Source organism: Pelecanus crispus, chromosome 15, assembly GCF_030463565.1.
Source record: "Pelecanus crispus isolate bPelCri1 chromosome 15, bPelCri1.pri, whole genome shotgun sequence".
NCBI lineage: Eukaryota > Metazoa > Chordata > Aves > Pelecaniformes > Pelecanidae > Pelecanus > Pelecanus crispus.
Window position 1 is genome coordinate 6645128 of NC_134657.1, and position 26700 is coordinate 6671827.

Consider the following 26700-nt stretch of genomic DNA (forward strand, 5'->3'; position numbering starts at 1 on the left):
TTCTATGATTCTGTGTTGTAGGTGGGGATAGAGCATGAAGTGAGTGAAGATGGGCAAAACTGGGGCTCGAGGTCTCCGGGCGAGCATGGCCCTAATGCTGCTCTCGCAGTGCCAGGGGTAAGGGCTCTAAGCAAAAGTGTCTGGGTTAAGCAGCATGGTGTTGATGGCACACGATCTGACAGCTCTGCGTTTCTTTCCTGGGAGAGCCGGCGCCGATCTAGGCCCGACCTGGGAGGTGCTGAGCGACGTTCGGCCGCGGCGGCGGGGTGGAACCCTGGCTCTGCTGCCGGTGCCTGCGTGTGGCTCTCCCAGCCCTGCAACGGAGGCCTCTGAGCAGGGCTCTCCCTCGCCGAGCAAGCCCTGGCTGATGCAATTAATATCGATGGCAGGGAGGATGGGCCCGGGAAGAGGATTAAATGTGCACAGGCGAGAGTCTCGGCTGGAGCGCCAGCCTAACCGGTCTCCATGGCGACGGGCACCTCGCGCTCATGCAGAATTAATGCCGGCCTTTGCTGTCCTGACACACGCGCACGGCTCCGTCCCCGGGGCCTTGCGTTTCCCTCTGCCCTTTTGGCGCAAGGAAGCCCCAAAAGCAGCTCTGCCCTGCTCTTTGCTTGCTTCCCCTGCCCGTCGCGCCAGCGGTGTCCTTGCACGTCGGATGGCAGCGGGGCAGGCTTGCTTAGGTTGTCGCGGTGGGGCCTCGCCCCTTCTTCAGAAGGAAGGCTCGACCTTGGCCCGTGGGCTTTATCGTGCCCTTGCCCTTTGCGTGCTTGCTTGCTGCTGCCTCGCCTGTGCTTCTTGTCTTCTGGCGGAGGAGCTGTCCGTGGCGGGCTCCTCAGCAGGCCCGTCCTCCCCCAACCCGCTGGGCTCCCAAGGCACCGTCCAGCGCTCTTCATGGCTTCCAGCCTGCTCCGTGCATGGTGGCTTCTCCTCTCTAACACAGCTGTTCAGGAGTGACTGCTCCAAGGCAGGATTTGGGACCGGACAAGTCACTAGTGCCGCCTGCGAGCGGCCTCCCCGTGCTTGGGGACCAGGCGGGGAGCAGTGGTAGGTGGGACGCAGAGGTGCACACCAGCTCAGCACTGCTCAGCGGGCGTTAGGGACCAAAACGATGCATTTGAGCATCACAGCCTTTTCCCCTCTGCTGCCCAGCCTAGCCACTTCGGGGCTGCTCTCCGCTTTGCATTCCCCGCTCCACTCTGCTTTAAATGGCTTTAGCAGGGAAGCAGCCACCGCTTGTCCAGCGAGGGAGAGTTTTTAATCCAACAGCATTAGATTAAAAGGCAGCCACCTTGCATATTTGGCACGGACATCCTCGTTCTTCGATTTCAGGCTCTTCCTATGAAGAAGAATACCCAGTGCCAGCGGTTCAGCGACTAGTGGGTCCCCAGAGGGGCAGGTTGCCCTCACCGTCCTGGGTGTGCTGCAGGGAAGCGTCTTTCTCTCTTCATCTCCTGCCGGCGGCCCTTGCCGCAGGGATTCGTGGCTGTGCCTGTCCGGAGCATGGCAGTGGGGCTGTCGTGCGTTGTTAGCCTTTCCTCTCTCCTACCCCTTTCCTAGGAGTCACTGGAGATGCTTTAAGCGATGAAAGCAGGTGCATCCCGCCCTCCTATCTCCTATCTCCCACCCGTGAGCTGTAATCAAATTTCCGGCTGTGCTTTTCTGATTGTTTTTCTCGGCCCTTTCGGAGAAGGGACAGACTCCCCTGGGATCTGGAGCGGGTCCAGGCTGGCAAACACGCGCTCTGCCTTCAGCAGGCAGGCTTGGCTGGGGAGGGGGGAGCTGCCAGGAGTCATCACCTGAGCCTTTTCCTGGCATCCCCCTCCTCTTTTGGGTGTTCAGGGCCCTTCTCCCTTGGCAAGATTCCTGCCGGGGAGAAAGCTTCGGTTCTGGGGGGGAGGAACGTGTGCTGTCCGGAGCCCCTCTCAGGTGCTGCTTTCGGTGGTCCGGCTGCGGGGCCAGGCGCTGCCGGGGAACCCGGGGTGGGCACGCGGGCACGCGCTGCAGAGAGCCTGGCAGGGTGCAATAAGCAATCAGCAAGCTGCTCCAGTAGCGTTTTTTTCTTTTCTGTGCAGTGGAAAAGAGCAATTTTGACATTACATTTATGATTATTGTTATTAAGCTGGAGAAACATTTTAATGTGAATGCTTGGGGCTTATTAGATAGAGCTCTTCACCTCAAGATCTCAAAGCACTTGACAAAGCCAGCTTGTTATTAATCCCTACTACTTATATTGAGCTATTTACCTACTGACATTGGGGGTTTGGTGATTATTATTATCCACATTTTTTGTAAATGGGAGAACCGAGGTGCGGAACTGGATGGGGAGTTGAAGCTGGAAGCTCTGAAGCTGAAGCTGCTCTCCACCCTCCTTGCCTGCAGCTGGCTGCCATCTTCCTGCTGCCTGTCCTCACTGCTCCGGGCCAGGAGGCTCGGAAGGTTGGGATGGATCGAGAAGCTCATGCAAGAGCTCAACCTGGAGCACTTGGTGCTAACTGCAGCGTGGCCAGAGCTGGCAGCTGGGAGAGAGGTGGAGGTCCAGGCTGGGGAGGGCAGTGCACAACCTGAAGCCTTGGCTGCTGTGTTTTTAGGATGCGGGGGCGCATGGCAAGTGCCTTCCACACTGAAGAGGGCACAGAGCAAGCCTGTGCGTTGGGGCGGGGAGAGACGGGGTTGCTGAGGCACAGAGCAAGCTCGTATACGTTCAGTGACTAGTGGGTCATAAACACGTATTGTCACGGGCTCTCACCTGGCAGAATAGTCTTGCCAGCTCCGGCCCGGGAGTGCTCCAGGATGGACCGGTGTATGTGTGTGTGCTGTGCGGCATCGTTGTCTTGCCCAGTCTCTTGGGCCCGGCTCAAGCAGCGCCTGTATTTCAGCGGCAGTCTTCTCCCAAGCTGCCTGCAGCCTCACACCGACTCCCGCATCTCTCTGCAGAGTGGAGCTGCGTGCGAGGAGCCTCCGTGGCTCGTAGCCATTCTGGCGGTGGCTCTGGCCCTTCCCGTTGGCCAGTGGAGCCGTCCTATTCTCAGCTGTCCTTCCAGCCGTTTTGGGCATCTGCAGGCACTGTTGGATGCGAGGAGGTGGAGCTGGTGCCATCTGCCCTGGCAGCTACTCGTGGAGTAGCAGCCACCTGTGCCCGCTCAGCCTGCTCGGGGAAATGCTGAGCTGAATCTTGGCAGGGGCTTCCCTGGTAATGAAGCATCCCACTCCCTCCCTGGTGCTAATTAGGGGCTGCCTGAGGAAGTGTCACGGATGGGGTGGGAGGCTTGGATCTGAACCGGTGTCATTACACCTGGTGCAGTGGGTTGTCGTCCTTCTTCCTGCAGGAACGGCTCAGTTCTGCTGAACGCGAGCGGCTCCGGGCCCAGCCCGCAGTGAGAAGCGCTCTGCAACCCTGACTCTGCCTCTTCCCACCCCAGTTTCAGCTGCCAGCGTAGATGGGCTCCTAGGGGCTCCTCTCCGCTTCTCATCTCTCTCCTTTCCCCTTTTCTGCTCTGCGGTTCACCGATGCAGGCGTCCCACCCTGGCCTCCCGTGCGTCAGTCCAGAGGATCGCTGGCACGCCGGCGAAGGCGTTTCCGTAGGTGGCTTCTGTCGCTTGGTTGCCGTGCCTGGCTGGTGCTCCTGCCCCTCTGCCTTTTGGGAGGAGCCAGCCCCTCTCACCCTAGCGTTTTCTGTGAACGCCCCACGCTGCGAGCCCCCGGGCCAGGCGAGGTTCGCTCTGCAGGTGGTTGTGCAGTAAAGGGACACCATAGGCACCCGTGTTCACCCCCCATCTGCTCGTTTCGGGGGGGGCAGGAGGCGGCAGGCAGAGGCCAGCCATGGCTGCTGCGGGGTGGGAGCTGCCCGGCACGCTCCCCTTGCCTGCTGGCGAATGCGGCTGCAGGGCTGTTCTCCGGGCTGCGGCAGTGCCCTGACCTTCCTCTGCTCCGGGCTGTTCGGAGGAGGGGCCAGAGCGCTTTGGTGTGCCCCTCGCCTTCCCCAATTAGCCAGAGGATGGGAAACCCTCATTAGCGTCCCTTCTTGCTCTTTACCCTGAACCAGGTGGTCACTGCGGGACGCGAGGTAGAGCCTTGGAGCATAGCGTATCGGAGCTGGAGCCAGGCTCTGAACCCAGCCGGGGCTTTCCCCTAGCCTTGATCTCTTCTAAAAGCCTTTCTTGCTTTTGCAGGCTTAGCCTGGGGCTGCTGAGGGAGAGGAGACTGCTCGGTCCGCCCATGGAGTCATGCTGACTCGGTTGTGGCGGGAAGCACGGTACCATGAATTATTTGTAGCAACACCTTTCGCTTTTCCTCTCCTCTCCTCTCCAGCAAGTGCACTTTCTTCTTATTGTTGTTGTTGTTATTGTTATTTATTATCCTGTTTCTGCTACAGCGCTGCTAAGAGACATGGAGAGGCTTGGCTGGTATTCAGCGTGGTTACAATAAGCCCAAGCCCTCCCTTTTGTTCTGTACAGCTTGCTCAAGTGTTGTATAGATCCCTCACTTTAGCTGTTTCTCTCCCTCATCTTCGGCGGCTCAGGAGGTTTGGGAAAGGTCAGCTCCTAGCTGTAGCTTTTTTCTGCTCCAGACAAGTGCTGCTCTCATTGTTTGCCAAACGCCTTGCTGCGCCTCGCCTCTGCAGCGCTAGGCTGATTTAACCAGAGCCGTGCTTCGCTTTAGATCCGGTCTGCTCTCTGATCTTGCTGCGCAGCCTTGTCGTGTGCTTTGTAGACAGTTCTGAAGCACGGTCTTGAACAAGCGCTGAGAGGTCCCACCTCTCCGCTGCGACCGGAGGGACGGGCATGAGAGGCTGGAGCCTCCAACATCCCAAGCAGGGACCTCATCTGTTGCAAGCTCACACTGGCTCTGGTTCACCACCGCCTTCCAGTGTCCACCCTGCAGAGGTGTCCCTCATAGCTGGCTCAGAAGCTGCCAGCTGCAGCGTTGCTGTGGATAAGGCAAGCTTTGGGCTCGGTCTCAACCAAGGCCTGCCCTGGCACGTCTGTCGGGTGATGTCGGAGGCACGCTGGTAGGAAAGCGGATGGTGGCTATCCCGGTGATGTTGTAGAGATGTCACTAGAGGGGCAGCAGGCAGGCTGTCTGCGTGCGCCGGGTCTCTGGTGCTTGTCCCAGGTGGGTGGGCAGGTAGATGGTTTCCTTGCCGTGCTGGTGAGCGCTGTCTCTGCGCTCCTGTCTGCCCTGTTCCATCTCAAGCTCAGGAGTGTGAAGGCAAGGCCGATCCCTTTGTATCTTCGCCTGATGCCCAGCAGAGCACGGCCCAGCCCTGGGTGCTTGGAATAGCAGCGGTGCTGAGAACAGAGCGTGGTCTGCAGCCCCTCGTTTGTGGGGCGCTTTTGATAGTGTGGTCTTCACCGGCAGTGTCAGGAATCAAATTTAAGAGGTCCTCGCACCTCTGTACACTTTATCTGCTGCCCGGAGTTTATTCGGGCTGTTGGGTACAAGCGTTAGGACAGGAGTGCTTTGTGCCTCGCTTATTGCTGCCTTCTGCCCGCACCCAGCAAAGCGATTCTGTCTGTAGTGGCTCTGCGTGGGGAGTGGGATGGGAAGGCTCGGTCGGTGCTGAGTACCCTGGAACTGGGCTGGTAGCCTCTTCTTTTTGCTTCTAATTTCCCAACTTTTATTCCTTCTGCATCAGTGATGATTATGCTTCTTGCATCCTCCCAGGTAAAATTAGAGAGAGAGAAAGAGAGGGATGTTGGGGAAGAAGAAAGCTGCTTCTGAATTTCATCTTTTGCAGAGCTGGTTGAGTTGAGTCATCTTAGCAGGCATAATAAACCTGTTTCATCTCCTGGGTCTGGCAGGGGAATTAAGGCATTTTGTTTTATTCTTGTTGGTGTTCTGAGCTTGCATCATCCAACTGCATCACATCGTTGGATGGGTGAGTTTTCAAAGTTATCTGCTGTAAATAGGCTTCTTCACCAGCAGCACCAACAATGGTTAGAAGTGAAAGAAACCTAAACAACCAATTTGCTTGTCACAATTTGTTTCTAGTTTGAAGCATTTCTTTTTCTTTCTCGCTTTCTCGGCTTCTCAGCCTGATTACTGAAACTCAGTGAAGCTGGGTCCTCGTCCGCAGGAAGGACCGAAGCCTGGTGTTTGGGGGTTGCACCCTGCCGTACCCCCGCTCTCCATCCTGCCCGGGCGCCTGCGGGGCAGCGGGGCCGTCCCCTTGAGTCGGGATGAGCTCCGAGGCACCGCGGTGTGCAAGCTGCTCTCCCGGGGACGGAGCTTGTTGGCAGGGAGTGGGAAGGTGTCTGTCAAACACCAGTGCTGTGAAAGCTCACTTTTACAACGCTCGGTTGATGCGGAATGGGAGGTAAATAAATACCCTTTATATCACCTCTTTTGCTCACATATTGGCCTATTATGTCCCTAATGTGTTTATGAAATATGGTTCTGGGTGCAAGGATAGACTGAAACTTTGATAAAATATCAGTTTTCTTTATGTGGCTTGACCCAATGAACTTTATAATACTTTGTGGCCTTTTTGTCGTTTACCATTGCTTTTATCACTTTGGATTAAGAGATTCTTAGATATATGTGGGCAAAACGATTACAGGGGGGATCACTTAAAAAGTGACAAGACCCAGTTTTGCTCCAAATCTGAACAGACAATTTTTAAAGTTTCTTTGAAGAGGAGTCAAAACCATCAGCAGTGTTTTAACTTCTTCAGAGGTCCTGTCCAGCGCTGAAAGCTTTTTCCTGCCAGGTTCGCAGGCTGGCTGCTGCGGAGCGCTGCGAGGCCGGGAGGAGAAAGGGACGGCAGGGGACGGAAGGCAAAAGTGCCGATGGTGCGTGAGCTGTGTGGGAAGGGAATGCACCTGAAAATAGCAACAAGTGTCTTAGGACAGGGTTTTGGAAGTGCTCGGTGCTGCCCTCAATTGGGTTCCACTGAAAACTTCCTCAGCTTGGGTAGGACCAGACCCGGGTCGGCTGTTCACTTCGGAAGCCCTCGGCTTGGACGTGTGCGGCTCCTTTCCCGTACTTGGAGGCAAAAGACAAGAACAGAAGAGCTCAAGAAAGGAGAGAGCTGTCCCTGACGCCTACTTTGAAACCCTGAACATGCTTCCCACCTTGGTGTGCTGCTGAACCTGGGCTGGTGTGTCCTGAAGGCCAAGTGCCTTCAGCCAGGCACCTCTCACCCCCGCGCCTTGGAGCGTGCACCTGCTTGAACTCTGCTCCAGGCTGGCTCTGCATCCCGTGTCTGCTGCACACGCCAGCTCCCTTCCTTTCCCTTCCTTTCCCTTCCTTTCCCTTCCTTTCCCTTCCTTTCCCTTCCTTTCCCTTCCTTTCCCTTCCTTTCCCTTCCTTTCCCTTCCTTTCCCTTCCTTTCCCTTCCTTTCCCTTCCTTTCCCTTCCTTTCCCTTCCTTTCCCTTCCTTTCCCTTCCTTTCCCTTCCTTTCCCTTCCTTTCCCTTCCTTTCCCTTCCTTTCCCTTCCTTTCCCTTGGTCTGGTCGCTAAGACAGCTCCATCTCTGCCTCCCCTGCGGCTGGCAGCTGATTATGCACAGCACAGTTACGCTTCTGCTCCACAGACCTGCACCTTGGGACAGGATGAATCCCCGCTTGTCCTGCATTTCGCACTCCTCACTTGCAGACCTCCCCTGCACCCTCTAATCTCAGAGCTCAACAGGCTCATCTGCATTTGAAAAAGAAAAAAAAAACGAGAGAGAGAGAGAGAGCAGCAATGGAAAGAGCAGGAGAGACTATCCAGAGCGCTTCATAAAAATGATGAATTGCTTTTAGATATTGGGCAGGAGAGAAAGAGAGCTCTTTTTTATTTGATGATATTAGTCTCTTAGTGGCGCATTGTTGCTGTGCATGAGCTCAAAATCGCAAGGCAGTCAAAGGCAAACGCCCGGGAATTGAAGTGTAAATCGGCTGCTGTCGAGCATTTCATTTTGCGTTTTATGATTTGTCTTTCTCTCATTATGTAGGTCAGTCTCCATTTCTAACACATGCCGTGTGCGTAGGAGAGCGCGGGGGGGGTAAGGTGTGCCGGGAGGTGCCCTCTGCGTGTGGGTGCAGCAGCAGCGCGGTGGGTGCCGGTGCAGGGACTGCGCTTGGCGCAGCGGCTGCGCGTGCGGTGGGTGCGCGGTGTGCGGTGCGCGCCCTGCCTGCGTGTGCCTGTGTGCCTGTGTATGTATGCACGTATGTACCTGTGGTGTGAGCGTGGGGCTCTGCCTGTGGCAGTGACCACTGGGCAGAAAGCTCTGGCATTTCTTGCTCTCGCTGTCTCACCTGCAGACGGCTGAGTCTGGAGACACCTGTCCTCTCCCTTCCTCCCTCCAACTGAAGAATCGCATTTCCTACCGCATTAGCAATTCAGATGCTGAACTGGGCTGCGCTGCCTGCTCTGATTAGTGGATGTGATAAAGAGATTCGTGCATCTCCTTTAGAGAGACACCAGCCACGTGATTCAGCTGCTTTGCATAAACGGCAATGAATAAAGCGGTGTGTGGCGGGGGGATGATCTGTCCCACACTGGGACAGGTGAGGATGTTTTCTTCGCCATTTCTTGACCTTCCTTTCTCTTGACGGTTAGCTGAAAACACGTTGTGTTGTGGAGGACTCACAGAGGCTTGAGCAGAGGGGCTCTGGGTAGTGCAAGTGCTTTCCGGAGCCCTGGGGACGCTCCTCCATGTCTGTAGTGGGGCTGGAGGCACCTCCCTGCTCACAGGCTGGACCTTGACCTCCCTGCTGTGGTGCTGAGCTGGTGACAGACCTTTCTTTCTCTAATTCATGCTGGCAATAAGCAGAACAGGCAGCCTGGAGTGAGAAGGGGCACGGAGGAGGCAAGAGTGCTGACCATGGGTCTGTTAGCTCCTTTTGGGCCATGCTGTACCCCAGCCTCTTCCCTCCCTGTCCTTGCATGGCATGAAGGTGCGTCGCACATATTTTGCAGTACCCGGCCGCTCTCAAAGGGCATCTGGGCTCAGTCACTCAGGAGAGACTGCGGTAGAGCCAACGTGGATGGTAGCGCGGTGCCTGAGAGCAAAGGGGGTGCTGCCTTCCAGGACAGCCGCCCTTCAGAGGAAGCTTTCTCTGGGTCGCAGGCTTTACCGATCCCGCTGTCCGTGCTGCCCTTCCCCGTGGCCTCTGTGCCGTCTGCTCCGCACGGTACCGTCGCGGTGGGGTTACCTGTGCCTTTGCTTCATGCCCGTGCTCCGGGCGCGGGCAGGAGACGGGGGCTCGGGGCACAGCAGCCCCGGCCGGGCAGCCTGGCAGCCTCGCGCCCTTCCCTGCCTGCGCTGGGCAGAGCCTTGCTCTCCGGCGCCTGGCTTTGGGGTGGGTGGCTCTGGCCAGGTTGGCTCGCCACCCCTGCACCTCAAATGCACCCTGGAGAAGGACCCAACTTAACCGCCTGGTTCCTGGCAGGCAGCAAGAGGCAGCATGCCGAGACAATGACGTCCTCGCCCTAAGCCAGGAAAGGACCTTGCTGTGCCGAGAGCGTCCTCGTCTCGCCGGCCCTGCCCTTGTGGTCCTGGTGCCCTGGGAGGGCTGCAGCCCCTCCCCGAGCCTGGGTGGTGTGAGCAGCTCTGCCAGGGGAGATAAAGGCACGGGTGCTGCTCTGCATCCCTCCCGCTTGCAGAGGAGCAGCCCCGGCTCACTGGTCTCTCCGTGTCTGTGCCCACAGCATGTCGAGGGATGCTGTGTGGGTTCGGGGCGGTGTGTGAGAGGAGCTCCACCGACCCCTCCCAGGCCTCCTGCGTCTGCAAGAAGACAGCTTGCCCCGTCGTGGTGGCTCCTGTCTGTGGCTCCGATTACTCCACCTACAGCAACGAGTGTGAGCTGGAGAAGGCCCAGTGCAACCAGCAGAGACGGATCAAAGTCATCAGCAAGGGACCGTGCGGTGAGTGCGAGGGCGGGCTCTCCTGCTTTCATGGCCCGAGCTCATGTTGTCACGGCGGTGCTGGTGATGTCCCGAGGGATGGGGACAGGTCTGATGGGAAGGGACACTGTGAGACAATCACCAGCTCTGCCTTGGTGATCGGCGGAGTTTAATAAGCTGGCAAACTGATGGCTGAAGACCGTTCAAGAGGTGCGTGGCAGACAGCGGGGAACAGCCTTCTGTCTCGAGCAGCTCTGCCTGCTGCGCCACGCTGCCTCCCCAGCGTGGGTCACATCTGCCACAGGTAGAAGTTGGAGTTGGAGGGACCAGGATGAAAGCCCTTCCCCAGCCTGGCATTCACCAGCTGTGAGCAAGGAGCTGTGTAAATGAGACCCCAGTCTCCTCATCTCAGAGTAAATTAACTTGACCTTTCTCTCATGCAGTGCTCTGGCTTGCAATAAATCTGCACCCGGCACTCCTGCTGGGGCTCTTGTCAGAGAGGAGAGAGTGCCGAGTGATTTATTTAAAACAATAATCAGAAAAAAAAGACAAATAAAGGAAAAAAAAAAAGGCAAAAAAAGCTGGCAAATAAATTTTGGCCCTTCCCCATCAGTGAGGAAATTGCTCCTTGAGCTCTTCCTCTAATTATGGTTTGCAGGAGGTGCCTTAAGGATCCTCGTTTTGCTCGTTTGCTGAAGGCAGAGGATCTCGGAGAGCATGTGCAGGGGAGGGAGCTTGCAGCAGTGAGGCTGCGAGGTTTAGAAAGGAGGGGCTCTGCCTCAAGCGCCAGGTGGGGAGCGAGCTCCCTTCCTCGCGTGCTGTGGGTTTGGGGCTGATCCTACAGCCTCGCGATCCTGCCTGCCTCTGCAGACGTCGGGGTGGATGAGCTCGCTGCTGTGCGACCAGGTATACGGCACCGGCTCCAGCATCTGCTGAAGCCAAGGGGAGGACATCCATTGCCGTTGTGCACGTTTCTGGGCGCTCGGAGGGGCTGGGGCTGTCTGGATAGATATTGTAGTGTGCTGGGCTTATTTGTCCCGTGAGAGGAGCGAGCGGGAGAGGGCAGCGCGGGAGCACGGGCCGCTGTGCTCACGCCTGCGCCGTGTCCTCTCCTCTCTCCCGCAGGCTCCAAGGACCCCTGCGCAGAGGTGACCTGCAGCTTTGGCAGCACGTGCGTCCGCTCCACCGACGGCCAGGCAGCCAAGTGCGTCTGCCCGTCGTCCTGCAGCGGCGTGCCCGAGAGCACGGTGTGCGGCAGCGACGGCAAAGACTACCGCAGCGAGTGCGACCTCAACAAGCACGCCTGCGACAAGCAGGAGAATGTTTTCAAGAAGTTCAATGGTGCCTGTGGTGAGTCCCCTGCCCCCCCCACCTCCCCAGGGGGATTTGCTTTAAAAACGTTTCCTCTTGTATCAGGAGTATTGAGGGCAGACCAGCGGGAAATGGCAAGGGTTGGGGAGAAATGTTGGGGCTGTCATCAGCTCAAAAATGCAGGCTGGGCAGAAGAAGGTCAGTCTGTGGGCGACGGCTGCTGAAACTCAGACCAAGGCAGCGCTTCCCCCGTGGCATTTGGCTGTGGGCATTTCTGCTCGGGACCCACTGACCTAGAGAGCGGTGGCAACATCTGTGCCGCCTCCTTTCCCTCCTGCTGTTTCCCCTGGCTGGAGTCCCCCGGCTGCTGCTTTTGGCGAGGAGCCTGCTGCTAGCCGGCGTCCCAGGGCTCGCGGGCAGGCAGCTCCCTCTAATTAAAGGAGCCCGACAGGCACAGATCCCAGAGCATAAACACAGTCCTGCCACTCCGAGGATGGCTTCCTCTTTGGCTAACGGTGGCTGTGGATACTTGTAATTAAAAGCAACTGTATTCATTAGGAAAACCGTGAGATCAGCCAGGACACGTGCCAGACCAGTGTTTGTCCCTGGGGGAAGGAGTGTGGGAGTGTGTTTGGGCAGGCTGCAAACCTGGAAGAGCTTTAATTGCGCTTTCGCTGCTCAGTCCCAAGTAGGGTGAGCTGGGCGCAAGTGGGATGTGCGAAAGAGGTGATGTCACGCCGGGTGCTCCGTATTTCTAGGGCAGAGAGGAGGCTTTGAGCCTCACTGTTCCTTTGAGGTCCTCCTGATCTTAGCTGGGCTTCAGCAGAAACTCAGGCAGTCTGGGTTGAGCAGCCAGGCTCTAGAAGCTGAAAATACTTGAAGGCATTTGGACTCTATTGGGTGCGCTGTAAGGCTTGAGGGATGGACGCGAAGGTAGGGGAGCAGGTAGGGATGAGCAGTGCAGGCAGAGCACATCTCAAGTATCCTCGTCATGCAGTCTCTGAGAGATGTCTGTGCATCTGCCCCATCCCCAGCCCCTCTGACGCAGTCCCCATCTCCTCAGCTGTACCGCATCCCTGCCCCGCTACAGCAGCCTTATTTACCCCCAGCTCCTTGAGTCCACGCAAGATGTTCTTGTGACTTTGTTGGGGTTTGTAGAGGCCTTCAAGGAGGTGACACATCCCTGGCTGGCTGCTGGTGTGACTGCAGGGCGGCAGCGAGCAAGGGCTGGAGGGGGAATGGGCGATGGACTGGGTAGGTCCTGCAGGAGCTCCTTCATCTGCTTTGCTTCCATGATTATTGCACGTGCTAGAATGGACAAAGCAAAAGACTTCACCTGTGACCCTGTCCTAGGCTGGCCTTCTCCAAGGGATGTGGGAACAGCGGAAAGGAAGGTCCCTCGCCTGCTTGTGAGAGGCTGGGGAAATAGGGTAGTGTATTTTTTTTCCTCCCATTGTCAGCCTGGGACTGTGGGCAATGCAGGGATTTCAGACTAGTAGGACTAAAGGGTGGAAACATGGGACTGTGTTTCTGCAATTGCAGAAAATGAACTGGCACTCTCCAGGCACCCTGCTTGACAAGGAAGAGAAAAACCCAGGGCTGGAGTAGGGATTAGTGAACAGTCAGCACTGGTTTGCTCATGTCTTTGGTACGCTAATGTGAGCTCCGCTCATCAGAGAGGGTGATCTGGGTAAGCCTAGATTACAGCAGTGGGGCAAGGCAGCGTGTGGCCCTGGCTGCCTTCGGGGCTCTTCCAGCATTTTGGAAAGACAGGGGGGGAGAGTTGGAGGAGCAGGATGGGAGCACCAGGCATCGTGCAATGCCCAGCGAGTGCCCCTCGGACTCAGGAGGTTGGCCTGGGAGTGAGGGAGCCCTGTCCCCTAGACAGAGGGGAGTGAAGGCAGCTCAGGATGGGAAAAAAGGCAGAGCTCATCCCATCCAGCGGTCACTTTGGAAAGAGTGCGTGTCCTCAGTGTGCGCAGCTCAGTAAAAAAATGAGTCCTTATGTGTGCAGAGCCCTACAGGTGTCCAGCCCCGAGGAGGAGATGAGCACACGTTGGGTGCTGCTGGGGAAGGTACGGAGGCTCTTGGGGCCAGCTGGGAGGGAGGAGGGCAGGCCAGAAAGCACCTCTCCGGGCAGGACACGAGCGTGCCTAACCATCTGCTCTGGCTCTCTGCGCAGACCCTTGTAAAGGCGTCCTCAACGACATGAATCGCGTTTGCCGGGTGAACCCCCGCACCCGAAAGGCAGACCTGCTCTCCCGCCCCGAGAACTGTCCCCCAAAGAGGGAGCTTGTGTGCGGTGACGACGGGGTGACTTATGACAACGAGTGCGTGATGGGGCGCTCGGGGGCCATCCGGGGACTGGAGATCCAGAAGGTGCGTTCAGGGCAGTGCCAGCATCAGGGTAAGTACATCTCTGCTTCCTGGGGAACAGGAGCGCTTGGGTTCCCAACCTTCCCCGCCGCTCCGTGCCGTGCTCTCGGCAGCGAGAGTGTACGCCCTTCCCCTGTCCTCGGGGCGGGTGCGAGCGGCGCTGTCCTCCCTCCTCCCAGACAAATGCAAGGATGAGTGCAAGTTCAACGCTGTCTGCCTGAACCGCCGCGGCACTGCTCGCTGCTCCTGTGACCGCATCACCTGCGACGGTGCCTACCGGCCTGTCTGTGCGCGGGACAGCCGGACCTACAGCAACGACTGCGAGCGCCAGAAGGCTGAGTGCCACCAGAAGGCTGCCATCCCAGTAAAGCACAGCGGACCCTGTGGTAAGCACTGGTGCCGCTGGGCTGGTCGCCCGCAGGAACGCTGGTACCCCCCCACCTCTCACTTCCCAGCCCCAGCAGCCACTTTAAGCCCAGCTTGTGTCAGTGCATTCCATGCAGGCAACGGTGCTCGCGTTGATGCTGGAAAGCCGCAGGTAAGTTGCCACTGGGTGTCCACCGTTGGAGCAAGCCACAGGCTCTCTTCAGTCTTGCGGCCGACAAGCCCTGAATATCCGTTCCTCCCTGTTCTTTTTCCTTCCAGCAGTCAGCAGTCCGTGTGTTTGTATGTGCGTGTGTTCCTCCTCAGTGTCTTGTCTCTGTCTGATGTGCTCAGTAACACGGGGAAGAATCGTTTGTGTTTAAACAGTACCCAAGTGTCTGTGATGTCCAGCTGGTTTCTCTCATTCATCGCCGCAACCAGGCGCACATTTGCCACCATGCAGTTCCCGTGCAGCCCACGCCATTCATTTCTCCTCCCAGGGTAGTGCCAGTCCCCAAGCTCCTTCCATGCTTCCCCCTCCATGCCTGCCTGCTTCTCTCAGCTCCAGGTACTCTCCATAAGGAACTCTGCCCAGCGCGCCCGCTCTCTGGAGGTCTCGCCATGTCTTTGTCTCATCTCTGGGAGAAGCTTTTGACCTTTCCAATGGATGCTTTTTCAGGCGTATGTGATAGGATGGGGCTTTGGGTCCCTAGGATGTTGGGAACGTCCAATTTTAAAATTATTGCGCAGAAAACGAAGGAGGTTAAACGCCGTCACCGGATTGATTAGTATGAGTTGGAAGGACTGTTTGTTTCATCTCGAATTGGTTTTTACTAGATCTAGAACTGTGTCCTGTTATTTTAAGCTGATGTTTTGTAAGGTATCAGCTGTATCAAACCTTCTGAAGTACTTGGAAATTAAGCCCCATGTCGCGGATCTGTTTTGTTGGCTTTGTGCTCCTGCAGTAGGTTTTTAATGCTGCCAGGCCCAGCTGCTTGAAAAGTGATTGTCAGGCTCCCACAATCACACTCAATATAGCCACAACTGTTATTTTGAATCATCCGTTTCACCGCGTTTCTGCTGGTTGACTGATGAGGAGTCAGTTCCCCAAGTTCTCCCTATAGGGAGGGTAACGGAGGCACCTTGCAGGCCCCTGCCTCCCCGGGGCACGGGGAGCTGGTGCTGGATGGCAAGCAGCAAGCCTTGACAGGGAGCCGTGCACGCTGGCAAGTCTGGCGCTCGTTTTTCCTGCCCTGTTGTGCTGCTGCAAAGCTTTGCTGGCCTCTGGGGCTGGCATGGGAAGGCACCGGGCCGCTCCTGGCGAGGCAGGCTGCCTTGGGGCAGGGGAGGGTGGGCGTGAAGCGAGGTGCCCACGGCTGGGCTACGCCGGGCTCCCGAGGCAGATCTGGGCCAGTGGGGCCAGGAGGAGGTGGTGGTTTGCAGCTGGGTGGCTCCAAACCCTTCCCTGTACCTCCTTTAGAGTCAGGCCCTTGCTAAGGCTTCCCGAATTTCTAGGGCAAGAGTAACTAGTTACCCTGCTGTCAGACGCGCATCTTTTCCACCGCGTTCGGTGGAGTGAGGCCAGTGGACCATAGGATATGGTCCTTAATGCATCTGCTGTTCCTCTCTCCATCTTACACTCTTTTATTTGAGCTTTCCCCCAACTTCTCCTTTGGTCTCCCCGTCAGCTTAGGAAAGCATCTTCTCTCTGAGCTCAGTGCTGCCCTTTGGGAAGGGAGCACATCCTCCTCTGTGTCACCAGTTCAGACTCAATGTGAGATGGGAAGCGGATGTAGAAGTGGGGACGGGGCGGTGGGGTTGCTTGCCAGCCTTTGGGTCAAGACAGGTCCTCTCGGCACGAGCGCGGCTGGTGGCACTAACTCCTCTCCTGGCTGGCTTCCTCGGGATGCAGGGCGCAGTCCGCCAGCACAGCCCGAGGCAGGACTCGGGGGACACTCGGCAGCGGGCGAGACTGGGGGCTGAGGGAGCTACGGGCTGCACCCAGCACCAGGGGAGGAAGAGAGACAGGCCGTTAGCATGGTCGCTGTGTTTTAATCTCTTATCACACGTACCTGTGTAATGAGCTCTAAGCTCTGCTGCTGTCTTTTCCAGCGGCAAGGCAAAGGAGGCAAAGCCAAGCAAAACAGTCCAGACCTTGTTTTTAATCCTTCTCTACTTTTACACCCTGATGGGGCGGTTGAGAAAGAAGGGATGGGCTGAGACCGATGTGGACAGGAGGTGGAGGGAAGGTGTCTGTAGTTGCATCTGTCTTTTCCTCCCTGCTTCTCTCTGCTCTCTCCCCCCACCCTGCTCTCTCTCTCCCTCCGCGCTCCTCTCCTCTCCCTCTCCCCCCTTTTCGTCTGTGTCTTGTGTTTTACAGTGTTGCCTGTTTGGAGGAAGGAATTGTGTCCTTGCAGCACCCTTCTGCTCCCTACCTGGACATCTCTGCTAGGAGGTCGGCTTTCTCTCCTTCTCCGTAGCCAGTGACAGTCCTGGCCTCTTCTCACTACTCCCCTCCTCTCTAGTTTTGCTTGAGAGCCCCTGGGATGGAGAGATTGCTCTGGTTTTGCTCCCATCCCTCACCCCAAACACTTCCTGCTGGAATGGAAATGCCTTGCAGTGCAGTGGGGTCTTGTCTGGTGCTTGCTGTGGCTTGACCCTTCGAGACAAATGAGAGTGGGAGCAGAGGTGGGTGCTGTGAGCCCCCCAATCCTTAGCAAGCCCCTCTTTGGCTGATACATCAGTCTGGACTGCTCCTGGTTGATCTTACCTCTCCTTTTGCCCCCAACTAACCCCCCTTTCTTCCCCACCTCCTCTTTCCCAGAGACTTCTGCCTGCCTGGGACTGTGATGCTTGTCCCTTTGCTCTCCGCAGTGTGTGTCACGCTTGTCTGTGCAAGTCCGGTGGGCAGGGGCTCTGCAAGGGATTGCAGCTCCCCTCCCCAGCATCCAGCAAAGCACCGTGTGCCTTCTGGAAGCACTGAGGAGCTGTCTGTGCTCAGATGTGGTTCTTCTCTAAGAATACTCCCCTGTGTGCCTGTGGAGCTGGTGCTGGAGCCCGCTGGGTGTCATGGGCACAGATCGATGGGGTGTGATGGGTTACAAAGCAGCTTCAGAGCCTCTTCCCTATAGCCATCCACAGGCAAGGCTTGCAGGAGAGCTCGGCGTCCCCAGGGCTTGGTTAGGTTTCTGCGCAGCTTGGCAGCAGGCGAGGGATCATGCCCTTTAATCAGTCAGGGTGCAGAATGGGCATTTTTGCTCTTGCCTCCATTTCCCTGCCTACGAGATGGAGAAGGGCCAGGAATCAAAGCGGGTCTTGATTATAGCGCAGCCTGGGGTCCCCCTCAGTAGGTCCTCATTATATCCACCCACATCAAAACTGGTGCCAAAACTCCCATTAACATCTGCAGGTGCCCAGGGCTGTGTGGGAAATTTCACAGGCTGAGGTTCAGGCTGTGAAGGAACTTCATGTGCTGCATCTCTGCAGGTTTGCTTGCTTAAGAAGGGTGAGAAATGTCAGGGCAGTGTTCTCCATCAGACTCGGCACCTCCCTGCACTCTCACTCACTGCTCACTTGCTCCCCAACACAAGAGCGTGAATTTGAAATCCAAATGAATGAGTGCATTTGCTTCATGCCTAGCTCGTTGCATCCTTACTGCCTAATTGTGTCCTGCAGAGGTGCTTTCTCCATGCAAGCATGTGTGTCTCTGTTTGGGGGACATGATTGCGCTACAAATGTTGTTTTTAAAAACAAGTGAAACACAAGCGGGAGACGTGAGCAGCATCGCAGGGCTGAGCACAGCAGGGAGCGGTTCCTGGCCCTTGGGAACTGCTCATAAACTCTTCGCTGCAGGGAAGTTGGGGACACAGTTGAAAAGGCTGGGTCGAAGTAGTGGCCATGTGCCTGAACTGTCCCCTTCTTCCCTGTTCATTTGCAGACTGTTGGCTCTAAGTTTTGACTTGGCAGGTGCTTCCCAAAGAGCCAAATCCAAAATTCAGACTTGCCCATGCTATGGGCCGTTTTCTCACTGGTTGACAGCACGCAGCCAGAGTCCCGAGGGCTGAAGCCTTGCTCTTGCTCTGCGGAGATGCCACCTTGGTCCTAGCAGGGGAGGAAAAATGGTCCTGTTGCTCCTGTCCACTGTGCCAGCAGGCTCCGGAAGGCTTTGTCTTTCCCACCGCGCTCTGGCTCTGTGCCTGCCTCGCTGTTTGGTGTTGGTGGGGCTGCGCTGTGTCTGCCTGTTGCATCCATCTCGCCTTGGCTGCATTGTCTGTTCCCCACGTCCGTTTTGTCATGTGTCCTCGTCAGTGTTCAGCATGGATTAAATCCGTGTCCTTTCCTTGCCCCAGGTCCTCAGGGCTTTTCTGTTGTCACAAGAAGGGGTTGCTGGGCAGTGCTGTGTCTCTCCCCAGCAGCACAGCCAATCCTGCCTTTTAGGTGCCTGTCTTGACTTATGGATGGTGGAGGGCATTCCTGGAGGGACATTGCCCGCTTTTGGCAAGCGGGCTGGGAAGCGGGTGGAACCACAGGGCTTTCCCTGCGCGCAGTTGCAGAGCTGAACCAGGGAGTCGGACGCAGCCGTTTCTCTTTGCTGTCACCATCAGGGTTGGCTGCTCACCTCATCGCTGCCGGGCGTCTTGCAGGGAGGGTGCTGCCTGCTCGGCTGACTTTGATTAAGCAGCTCCAGTAACTGAGCACAGTAACTGAGCACAGTAACTGAGCACAGGCTGCCTCTCAGCCCACAGCCCATGCTGCGGGGCATTGCCCGTCCCCAGGGAGCCTCAGGGCTCTGCTCCTAGGGCCAGATGCCTGAGGACCGGGCTGAAGCAAGGCACCAGGTCTCTTCATCCTGCTGCACGGCAGCTCCCTGGCCTTCGCAGCCCCAGCTTGCAAGAGGAAGGGAAGGGAGCTGAGCTGCTGGGGAGAGGAGAGAGGCAGGCTGTGTGGTGAAGCCAAATGCAGGTGTCCTCTCCAGCCAGATCTTCCTGGGTATGGCCACAGGGGGTGTTAGGATGAGGTGTTCAGGGGACAGTGTGATTCTGAGGATGTGAGGCCTCAGGGAAGAGAAGTATCCCTGTGCGAGCTTTTTGGCTACTGAGGGTTCAGTAGCCGGTGCCAGGTCCTGCGTGACGACGTAGCGAGTGTCCTGGAGGCACCGAGACCACCCTGAGGAGGGCTTTCTGCTGCCTCCTGCCCTGCCCTCTGCCACAGAGCTGGTCATTCAGGTCCGACTTCACAGGCAGGCTCGTGGCACCACTGTTGCCCAGGAAAAGAAGTGCCGGCTCCTTTCCTGGCAGTGAGGGGCCCCAGTCTGTGTTGCCCTCCCTCAGCACATGACGCTCGTTCTTGATGCTGGCTGGGAGCTGCTGGGGACACCCAGACATTGGGGTTCAGCGCAGAAACCTGCGGGGCTGATCCCGCCTCCGGCCAGCCCCTCGGGGCAGAATGTAGCTGGGATGGGGATGGGATGGAGGAGACAAAGGCAGGAGTCTTGTTCATGGTGTGCAGGGAGAAGATCTTGTGCCTGCTTCCCATCCCTAACCTCTGCCACGCATGGGGAAGATGCTGAGCCCGGGCATGTCGGGGTGGCATGGAGGGTGCAGGGGCTGGGCTGGTGCCAAGGCCAGGAGCTCTGTGCATTTGCCACGGCTTGGGGGAGGCAGGCATGGGCCTGAGGCTGGGGCTGCTGGCATGCATTGCTGTGCACAGTGCCCCAGGAGGGCTGGGGAAGCAGCGGACTGAGACCAGTGCCTTTCTCTCCTGTCCCCTCTGCAGACCTGGGCACACCCAGCCCGTGCCTGAGTGTGGAGTGCACCTTCGGGGCCACGTGCGTGGTGAAGAACCAGGAGGCCGTGTGCGAGTGCCAGCAGGTGTGCCAGGGCCGCTACGACCCCGTCTGCGGCACCGACAACCGCACCTACGGCAACCCCTGCGAGCTCAACTCCATGGCCTGTGTCCTCAAGAGGGAGATCAAAGTGAAGCACAAGGGGCCCTGTGGTAAGAGCCCATCTCTGGGCTTCCTCCTCCTCGTGCTGCTGGCCACAGCTGCGTTTCCTTGCTGCGAGCAGGTGGTGTATTAAGCATGAGCGTGGCCCCAGCGGCAGGGAGATAGGGCTGTTGGGGTGTCTTTGCACTTTGGTGGCTGCCGCGTAGCGTAGGCAGCTCCGTCTGCAAGCTCTCCATGCCAGCACAGCTTTGCCAGTCAGAAAGTGTTTGCAGATAGGTACAGCCCGAGCTGGCTGGGTTCTTCTGGGGCAAAATCTGCCGGGATGGTCAGGTAGGGCTAGGCTTATTACGATTTTGTCCAAATACAGTCTTTCTGCCCCTAACCTTCAGGCCTGGGTATGAGGAGCTGGTGCCTGGCTTTGCACCCAGGGCTGGTGTGGCATAGCAGCACCCCTGTCAAAACTGGGCTTAATCCCTTTACGGACATTTCCCCACTGAGCTGCGCTGTGCAGTCCTAGTTGGGGAAGATGCTCCTGAGCTGTAAGGGCTTTGAGACAGCAGGGAAAAGGAAGACCCTTCCTCCAGAAAAGGAAGACCTCCTCCAACCTGTGGACCTCCCTGCTGCAGCATAGCGGAGGGCCCCGTGGGCTTCAGGTCAGAAGAAAATGCTGGTACCAACTCCACGCAGTGACAGGAGAAACAGTGAAGGATGCAAATACTTCAGCTGCCGGGCACACGCGCTTGAGTGCTGCGTAGGAAAGAGCTGCCCTTGTCTGCACGCAGACTGCCTTGAGCAGCCCCTCTCGTGACCTGCAGAGCCCAGGCGTGGCTGCAGGCTTTGTGCTGGAGATAGAAACCTCCCGGCCAACAGTCTGCACGAACCACGCGGGGGGTGGCTGCATCTTCCCTCCCCCATGCAAAGGCAGCAGCTGCTGTGTGAAAGAAAAATAAGAAAAACCATCTTTGAGCCAAATTCTTCGTGAATTGAATGGCGGGGAGGGAAGAGGGGTGTTGGTCTGAAGGAGAAAATGAAGCCGTGAATCAGTAAATACCCAGGAGTGAGGAGAGGGGAGGTGTGCTGGCTGAGTCCGGTCTCTCCGCAATGAGCGATAGCGCCTTTGCAAGTGAGTTATTATGAACAGAAACGTCTTCTCTGCCCCGAGCCTGCGTGGATGTGCTCTGTGCGTGTTTGCAGCCGGCTAGCTGAGGATCCCGCTGCGGGAGGTGGCGGGGCGCTCTGAATCGGTGCTGTGGTATATGTGCGTCCGGTGCTGCTGGCACCCTGATAAACTAAGGGAAGACGGTATTCCCCTTCCCCGCCAACCACCTCCTCCTGCCCTGCTGCTGTGCCGTGTGTGCATCCTGCCGCCTCTCTCCCCTGGGAGACTGGCCACTGGCTGGCTGGGATGCTGCGTTCCTCCTCCCGAGGCTGGGACTGATTTATCGCTCCTTGTAATTGCACTCAGCCCCGTGCTCTCTCCCGCCTCCTATTTAGCTGTAACGGCATACAGCTCTGGTGACATTTCATCCCGGCTGCTCCTGGCCCTGACGGCTTTTACGAGTAATTATTGCCTTTCTGCCCCCGAACCTGGCTCTCCCTCCTCTTGCAGCCCTTGCCTCGGCTCCTTCCCTTGCGCTGTGCCCTGGGGCTTGTGCTCCCGACAAGGCTGCTGGCATCTGCGGGGGATGGACCTGGGGGAGGAGGTCGCAGTGGGGTTTTATTTCTGCTCTGGTACTTCATTAGACAGCGATGCCTGCCTGAGCTGTTGTTTTAACCTGCCCATTTTGTTCTTCATCTGCGCAGACCGTTGTGGCAAGTGCCAGTTTGGGGCCATCTGCGAGGCGGAGACAGGAAGGTGCGTGTGCCCCACGGAGTGCGTTCCCTCCTCTCAGCCCGTGTGCGGCACAGATGGCAACACGTACGCAGCGAGTGCGAGCTCCACGTCCGGGCGTGCACGCAGCAGACGAACATTTTGGTGGCTGCCCAAGGAGACTGCAGTGAGTCTGGCAAGGTCCCCTCCTTCCCTTGTCTCACTCCTGCTGGTGGCATTTCAGAGAGCGGATGCTCAGCCCCGCTGGCTGCGCGGGTCCTGCTGAGCTGCTTGGCCGTGGCCATCCAAGGCTCACCAGCCGTTCGTAGCACTTTGCAGCCCATGGGCGTTTGCCAGCCCTGGGAGGCATCTGAGAAATGGGTCGGGATGCGTGGAAGGTCTCCCTAGTGCTCCTCCTGGTGCCTTTAGTGGTTGTTTTCAGGACTTCCCAGAGGATATCAGCTCCAGAGTAACAGGGCTTGCCATGGACACCCAGCAGCCTGGTCCTGGGCTGCAGTTCCTGGCAGGTCACTCGAGGACTTTGCCTGAGGCTTTTTCGCCTTGTCTGGCGTGGTCTTCCCTTCTGGCTTCACAAGAATTGGGCATCCTGAGTCTCTCAAGCAGCTTCCCCTTTTTTAGCCCCAGCTACGCATCGTAGGTGGTACCTGCCCTCATTGTTACTCGTCTGAGCCAAGCAAAGAAATTGGGCTAATGTCCATTGAGCCAAGCAAAGAAATTAGGCTAAAGACATGTTTATAGCTACCACCAGGACTGAAAGCATCGAGGGTCTATTTGATCACACAGTTCATCTCAGTAGCTTTCCCTTCCCTCCATCTCCTGGGGTTAATTCATCTTTGCTCATGTGTTTCCTCCCCACTCCCCCAGCGCAGGAAACTGTCTTGTGGTAATTTCTTAATGAATTAATGAATTAAAAGCCCTGCCTAGGTTTTTCATTAGGACAAATGCTACTACGGTAAAAGCAATGCTTTGAGCCTCATAAAACCTGTCCAGCTGGGCCTGTGTTCCAAGGCTGAACTGTGCATGGAGATGCTCTCTACATTGGGAGAGAAGAGCGACCGAGTGTGACAGATGGCTCTCGGTGCTCTGTGGGGACTGCGAGCAGGAGGAGGCTGAAGTCACCATGAGAGTAAATGGAATTTTCTTGCCGGTGTCCTAGAAAAAGCGGTTGGGCACAACACCTGTGGGTGCTGATGGGAATCAGAAACGCTCCGGGCTATCACCTGGCTGTCGCAGAGTCTTTGCACGGTTTAAATGAGCAAGAACGAAGCGCTCTGGGGAAGGAGGACTTCTCTCCCTTGCCTCTGAGGGCATGGCATTAGGGGTGCCCAGCTCCGTGACGCTGGGCAGTTGGCTGCGAAGGCCCCCCGCGACGTCTCACGGCGGTTCCTCTCTCCCCTCGCAGAGTCCTGCGGCAGCACGGTGTGCTCCTTCGGCAGCAAGTGCGTGGGCGGGCAGTGCGTGTGCCCGCAGTGCGAGAGGCAGCCTTTCGCTCAGGTGTGCGGGAGCGATGGCCTCACCTACGACAACCAGTGCGAACTGCGGGTGGCCTCCTGCCAGCAGAAGAGGAGCATTGAGGTTGCCAGGATGGGGCCGTGTGAGGACGGTGGGTGGCCGACTCTCTCCTCGGGCTCGCGCGGGTGGGGAAGGCGGGGGGGACAGGGCGAGAGGAAGGGCTGAGGCTGCGCTCTGAGACATACAAGAGAAGCAGGCTCTTCCCCTCGCTGCTCCGCTGTGCCCGGCCGCCACGTCGGCCCCGCTGCGTGGAGCTTGGGCACGGTGCCCTGCGAGACCCCCAGCGCTGCGGGTCCCGTGCCAGCAGCCCTCTCGTCCCTCGGGGCCGGCCGCCGTCACCCAGCACCCCTGCTGCCTCCCTTTCCCCTCCGTCTTTCTGTACCCAGCAGTAACGAGAGATGCCGCCGCCGAATCGGCTGGGCAAGGAGTTTATCGCTGCTTTAATTTCACGCTTCGGCGGGCCTCGGCCGGGGGAAAATGGAGCGGTGCCTGGGGCAGGGAGCCTGCCTGCCGCTTTGCTGCCCTCCGCCCCGGGGGCTGCTTGAGGGCCCGGCCTGTGGCCGGTCTTGGCTCGGTACGAGCGCCTGGGGAGGTCGTGGGGTTGGCTGTGCCTTGCTTGGCCAGGCGAAGAACTGGGACTTGCTGAGCTTTCCCACTGTAGGGGGGAAGGCTGTGGGTTAATGCTGGCTGAATCCGAATGCAGGAGGCGTGTAAACCTCGCCACTCCCGATGTGCAGACCCGGTGAGCTGAGATTCTCTGGCTCATTGCACATGTAGTCTGGCTGGAAAGGCCTTCAGTGCTATGGCAGAGCTCAGGGAGAGGGGAAGCCGTAACATGGTGTTTGATCACAGGCCTCCTTGGGGAATTTCAGGTTGATGTCCCTCTGGGAAAAGATCTTAAATAATTCTCTGTGTAATGCCAAATCCCAGCCTTTGATCACTCAATAAAAAGGGGCAGGTTCTCCTCTCCCCCCCCCTTCCCCTTTAAGAAGCCTTTGAAATCAGCAACATCTCTCTTGCTGCTGGAGCTCTGAGCATTTTATGGAGAGGCAGCCAGGCTAGGGACGGAGTTTCTATATTGTTAAGAATATCTGCCTAACTGAACTTCAAACGAAACCCAAACACCATAGAATCATAGAATGCTTTGGGTTGGAAGGGACCATCCCTTCCTCTGCTCCAGTTTCCGTGTTTATATTAGCAGCAGCGATCTCCCTGCTGCACTATGAGTTGAGGAGGGCAGGAGAAGGGGAAGGGGTCGGATCAAAGCGTGGAGTGAAGCTGTCGCTCAGTCAAGTGGCAGCCCTCCCTCCTGTGCATGGCTATTAGCTGTCTGATCTCCAGGTAGCCTGCAGGGTGCTGGTAGCCGCAGGACCCTTGCTTTTGCTCATGCGGTGATGCTGGAGAGAGGAAGACCTCAGGCCACCTGCTAAAGCTTCCCTGTGACGTTTGCGTTATGTAGGCTTAGCACAAGCTCGTGGCAGCGGTGGGAGAATCTGCTTTCTCCAAGGGAGAGGGATCTTCTCTGAGGTCCGGGCATAAGCATCCTAATATATGTGGGCCCAGGATTCTGGGGTTGCCTGTGCTGAAGAGGTTAAATCTGCTGTGATTTGGATGGGCCTGTGCAGCCGTGGGCTGCTTCCCCTGTCCAGGGCACAGCCCCGTGTCAGGGAGAGGGCTTTGGTCCCATCCCCTCTGCTTTCCCCAGCTCTGCCCTCCTGGGTCTGAGCCCTTTCTCACCGTGGTCCTCCTTCGCTCCAGAGTGCGGCTCGGGGGGCTCAGGCTCCGGCGATGGTAGCGAGTGTGAACAGGACCGGTGCCGGCAGTACGGGGGCTGGTGGGACGAGGATGCAGAGGATGACCGCTGCGTGTGTGACTTCACCTGCCTGGCAGTGCCACGCAACCCGGTAAGCACGCCGAGCAGTTCAGGGCTGCCTGCTGCAGTCCTCGCTCCCCTCCTTTCTTCTCCCTGGTGGCCTTCCCGCATGCTTCCTGGGCAGGAGAGGGCATCCCATGGATAGGGAACCTGCCTTCCTGTGCCAGGGACTGCCCTGAGTGGCTTCCCTCCCTGTCCTGGCAGGTGTGTGGCTCTGATGGTGTGACCTACACCAACGAGTGTGAGCTGAAGAAGACACGGTGTGAAAAACGCCAGGATCTCTATGTCACTAGCCAAGGAGCCTGCCGTGGTGAGTGCCCCGAAGGCAGCCAGCCCCGCAGGCTGACACAAGCTGTGTGCGCTGGTCCCCAGCCTGGTGCCCTGCGTAACACGTGCCCTTTCCCTGGGGCTAAGCAAGGAAGTGCTCACTAAAGACGCAGCAGCGTCTGTGTTGGTTTGCTGATCCCTGCTGCGTCATTCCTGTTTCGTGCCCTCTGCTTTCCCTGGCCAAGGGTAGGACCTCACCTCATCACCTGTTCCCAGAATCTCTGCAAAGACCACGTGTTTTTGCAGGAATGCTGCTAGCTGCTCGATCTGTACGTTGGCAATACTGCCCTGCGGCAGCCCGCGTGCCAAAGATAACCTGTACCTCTCTGCCTTCCTCTCCAGCCCTTGCCACAACCCCGCCACCTCTCCTGGTTGTGCACTGCAGCCAGACCATCTATGGATGCTGCCCAGACAACATGACCTTGGCTCTAGGAGTGGGTGCAGCTGGATGCCCAAGTGAGTGAATGTTGTGTTCCCACCTGGGGGGCATGAAGAACCTTCAAGGATGGCTGGAAGGCAGGAGAGATCAGGTGGAGGGGGGATTTGGGGTCCCATCCCAGGGGAAACAAAGAAAGGTGGACCCTCCCCATGCCTTAGCTAACTAGTGATCTCCCAGGCTCAGAAAGCCTCTGGTTATCCCCAGCTCCAGGCTCACAGCATGCACACGTGGAGATGCGCACGCATGCTTTGCCTTCTGTATCTGCTAGTGATGCTCTTGTCCTTTCAAAAGTCCCGAGTCAACTTCCAGGTCTAAGTCCCTCTGAAATGCAGGAAGACAGGATGGTGGCTCAGAACTTGTCTGGTGCTGAGTCCATGCTGGACACCCCAGAAGGTGCCCCTAGGGACAGACCGTGCCCTCTGTGCCTTTGACCCACTGCTAGAAGCTTAGGGCTTTTCACCGGCCTGAGTGACAGAAACATTGCTTGTATCCTTGCGCTGCAGGCTGAGGTGGAACAGAGCTTTTGGGTTCACCTATGGACCTTCTGCAGGCCACTCCAGGACCAGTGACTAGTGGGTGACTGCACTGTGCAGGAAGCTGAGCTGGCACGTTTCATTAATATTTATTAAATAATTATCAGTCAGCACTTTAGCAGAAGGTGCATTTTGAAAAGCATTAGCAAACTCTTAACAGCTGAGGCTGTGACCGCCTGTTAGGGAAACACATTACCCCATGGAGACACGATTCATGCTGCGCTTGAGCCTGGCTAATGCCTGCCTGATGAGGATGCAGTGCTGTTTAATGTGCCATATAATTTAAAAAGCAGCAGCATTCAGAGAATGTCCAGAGATCTCCTGGCAGGGGGTGTGTGGGGCGGGCTGCAGGC

General features: G+C 57.3%; 1 protein-coding gene across 1 annotated transcript in view; it reads left to right on the forward strand.

The window, feature by feature from the left end:
• AGRN (agrin) overlaps positions 1-26700 on the forward strand; it is a 131317-nt gene that overhangs the window by 77954 nt on the left and 26663 nt on the right. Inside the window, 11 exon segments of the mRNA XM_075721584.1 lie at positions 9641-9856; positions 10961-11185; positions 13329-13553; positions 13702-13908; positions 19661-19882; positions 21636-21752; positions 21755-21829; positions 23066-23266; positions 24934-25079; positions 25253-25358; positions 25718-25831. Coding sequence (XP_075577699.1) covers positions 9641-9856; positions 10961-11185; positions 13329-13553; positions 13702-13908; positions 19661-19882; positions 21636-21752; positions 21755-21829; positions 23066-23266; positions 24934-25079; positions 25253-25358; positions 25718-25831 — 1854 coding nt within the window.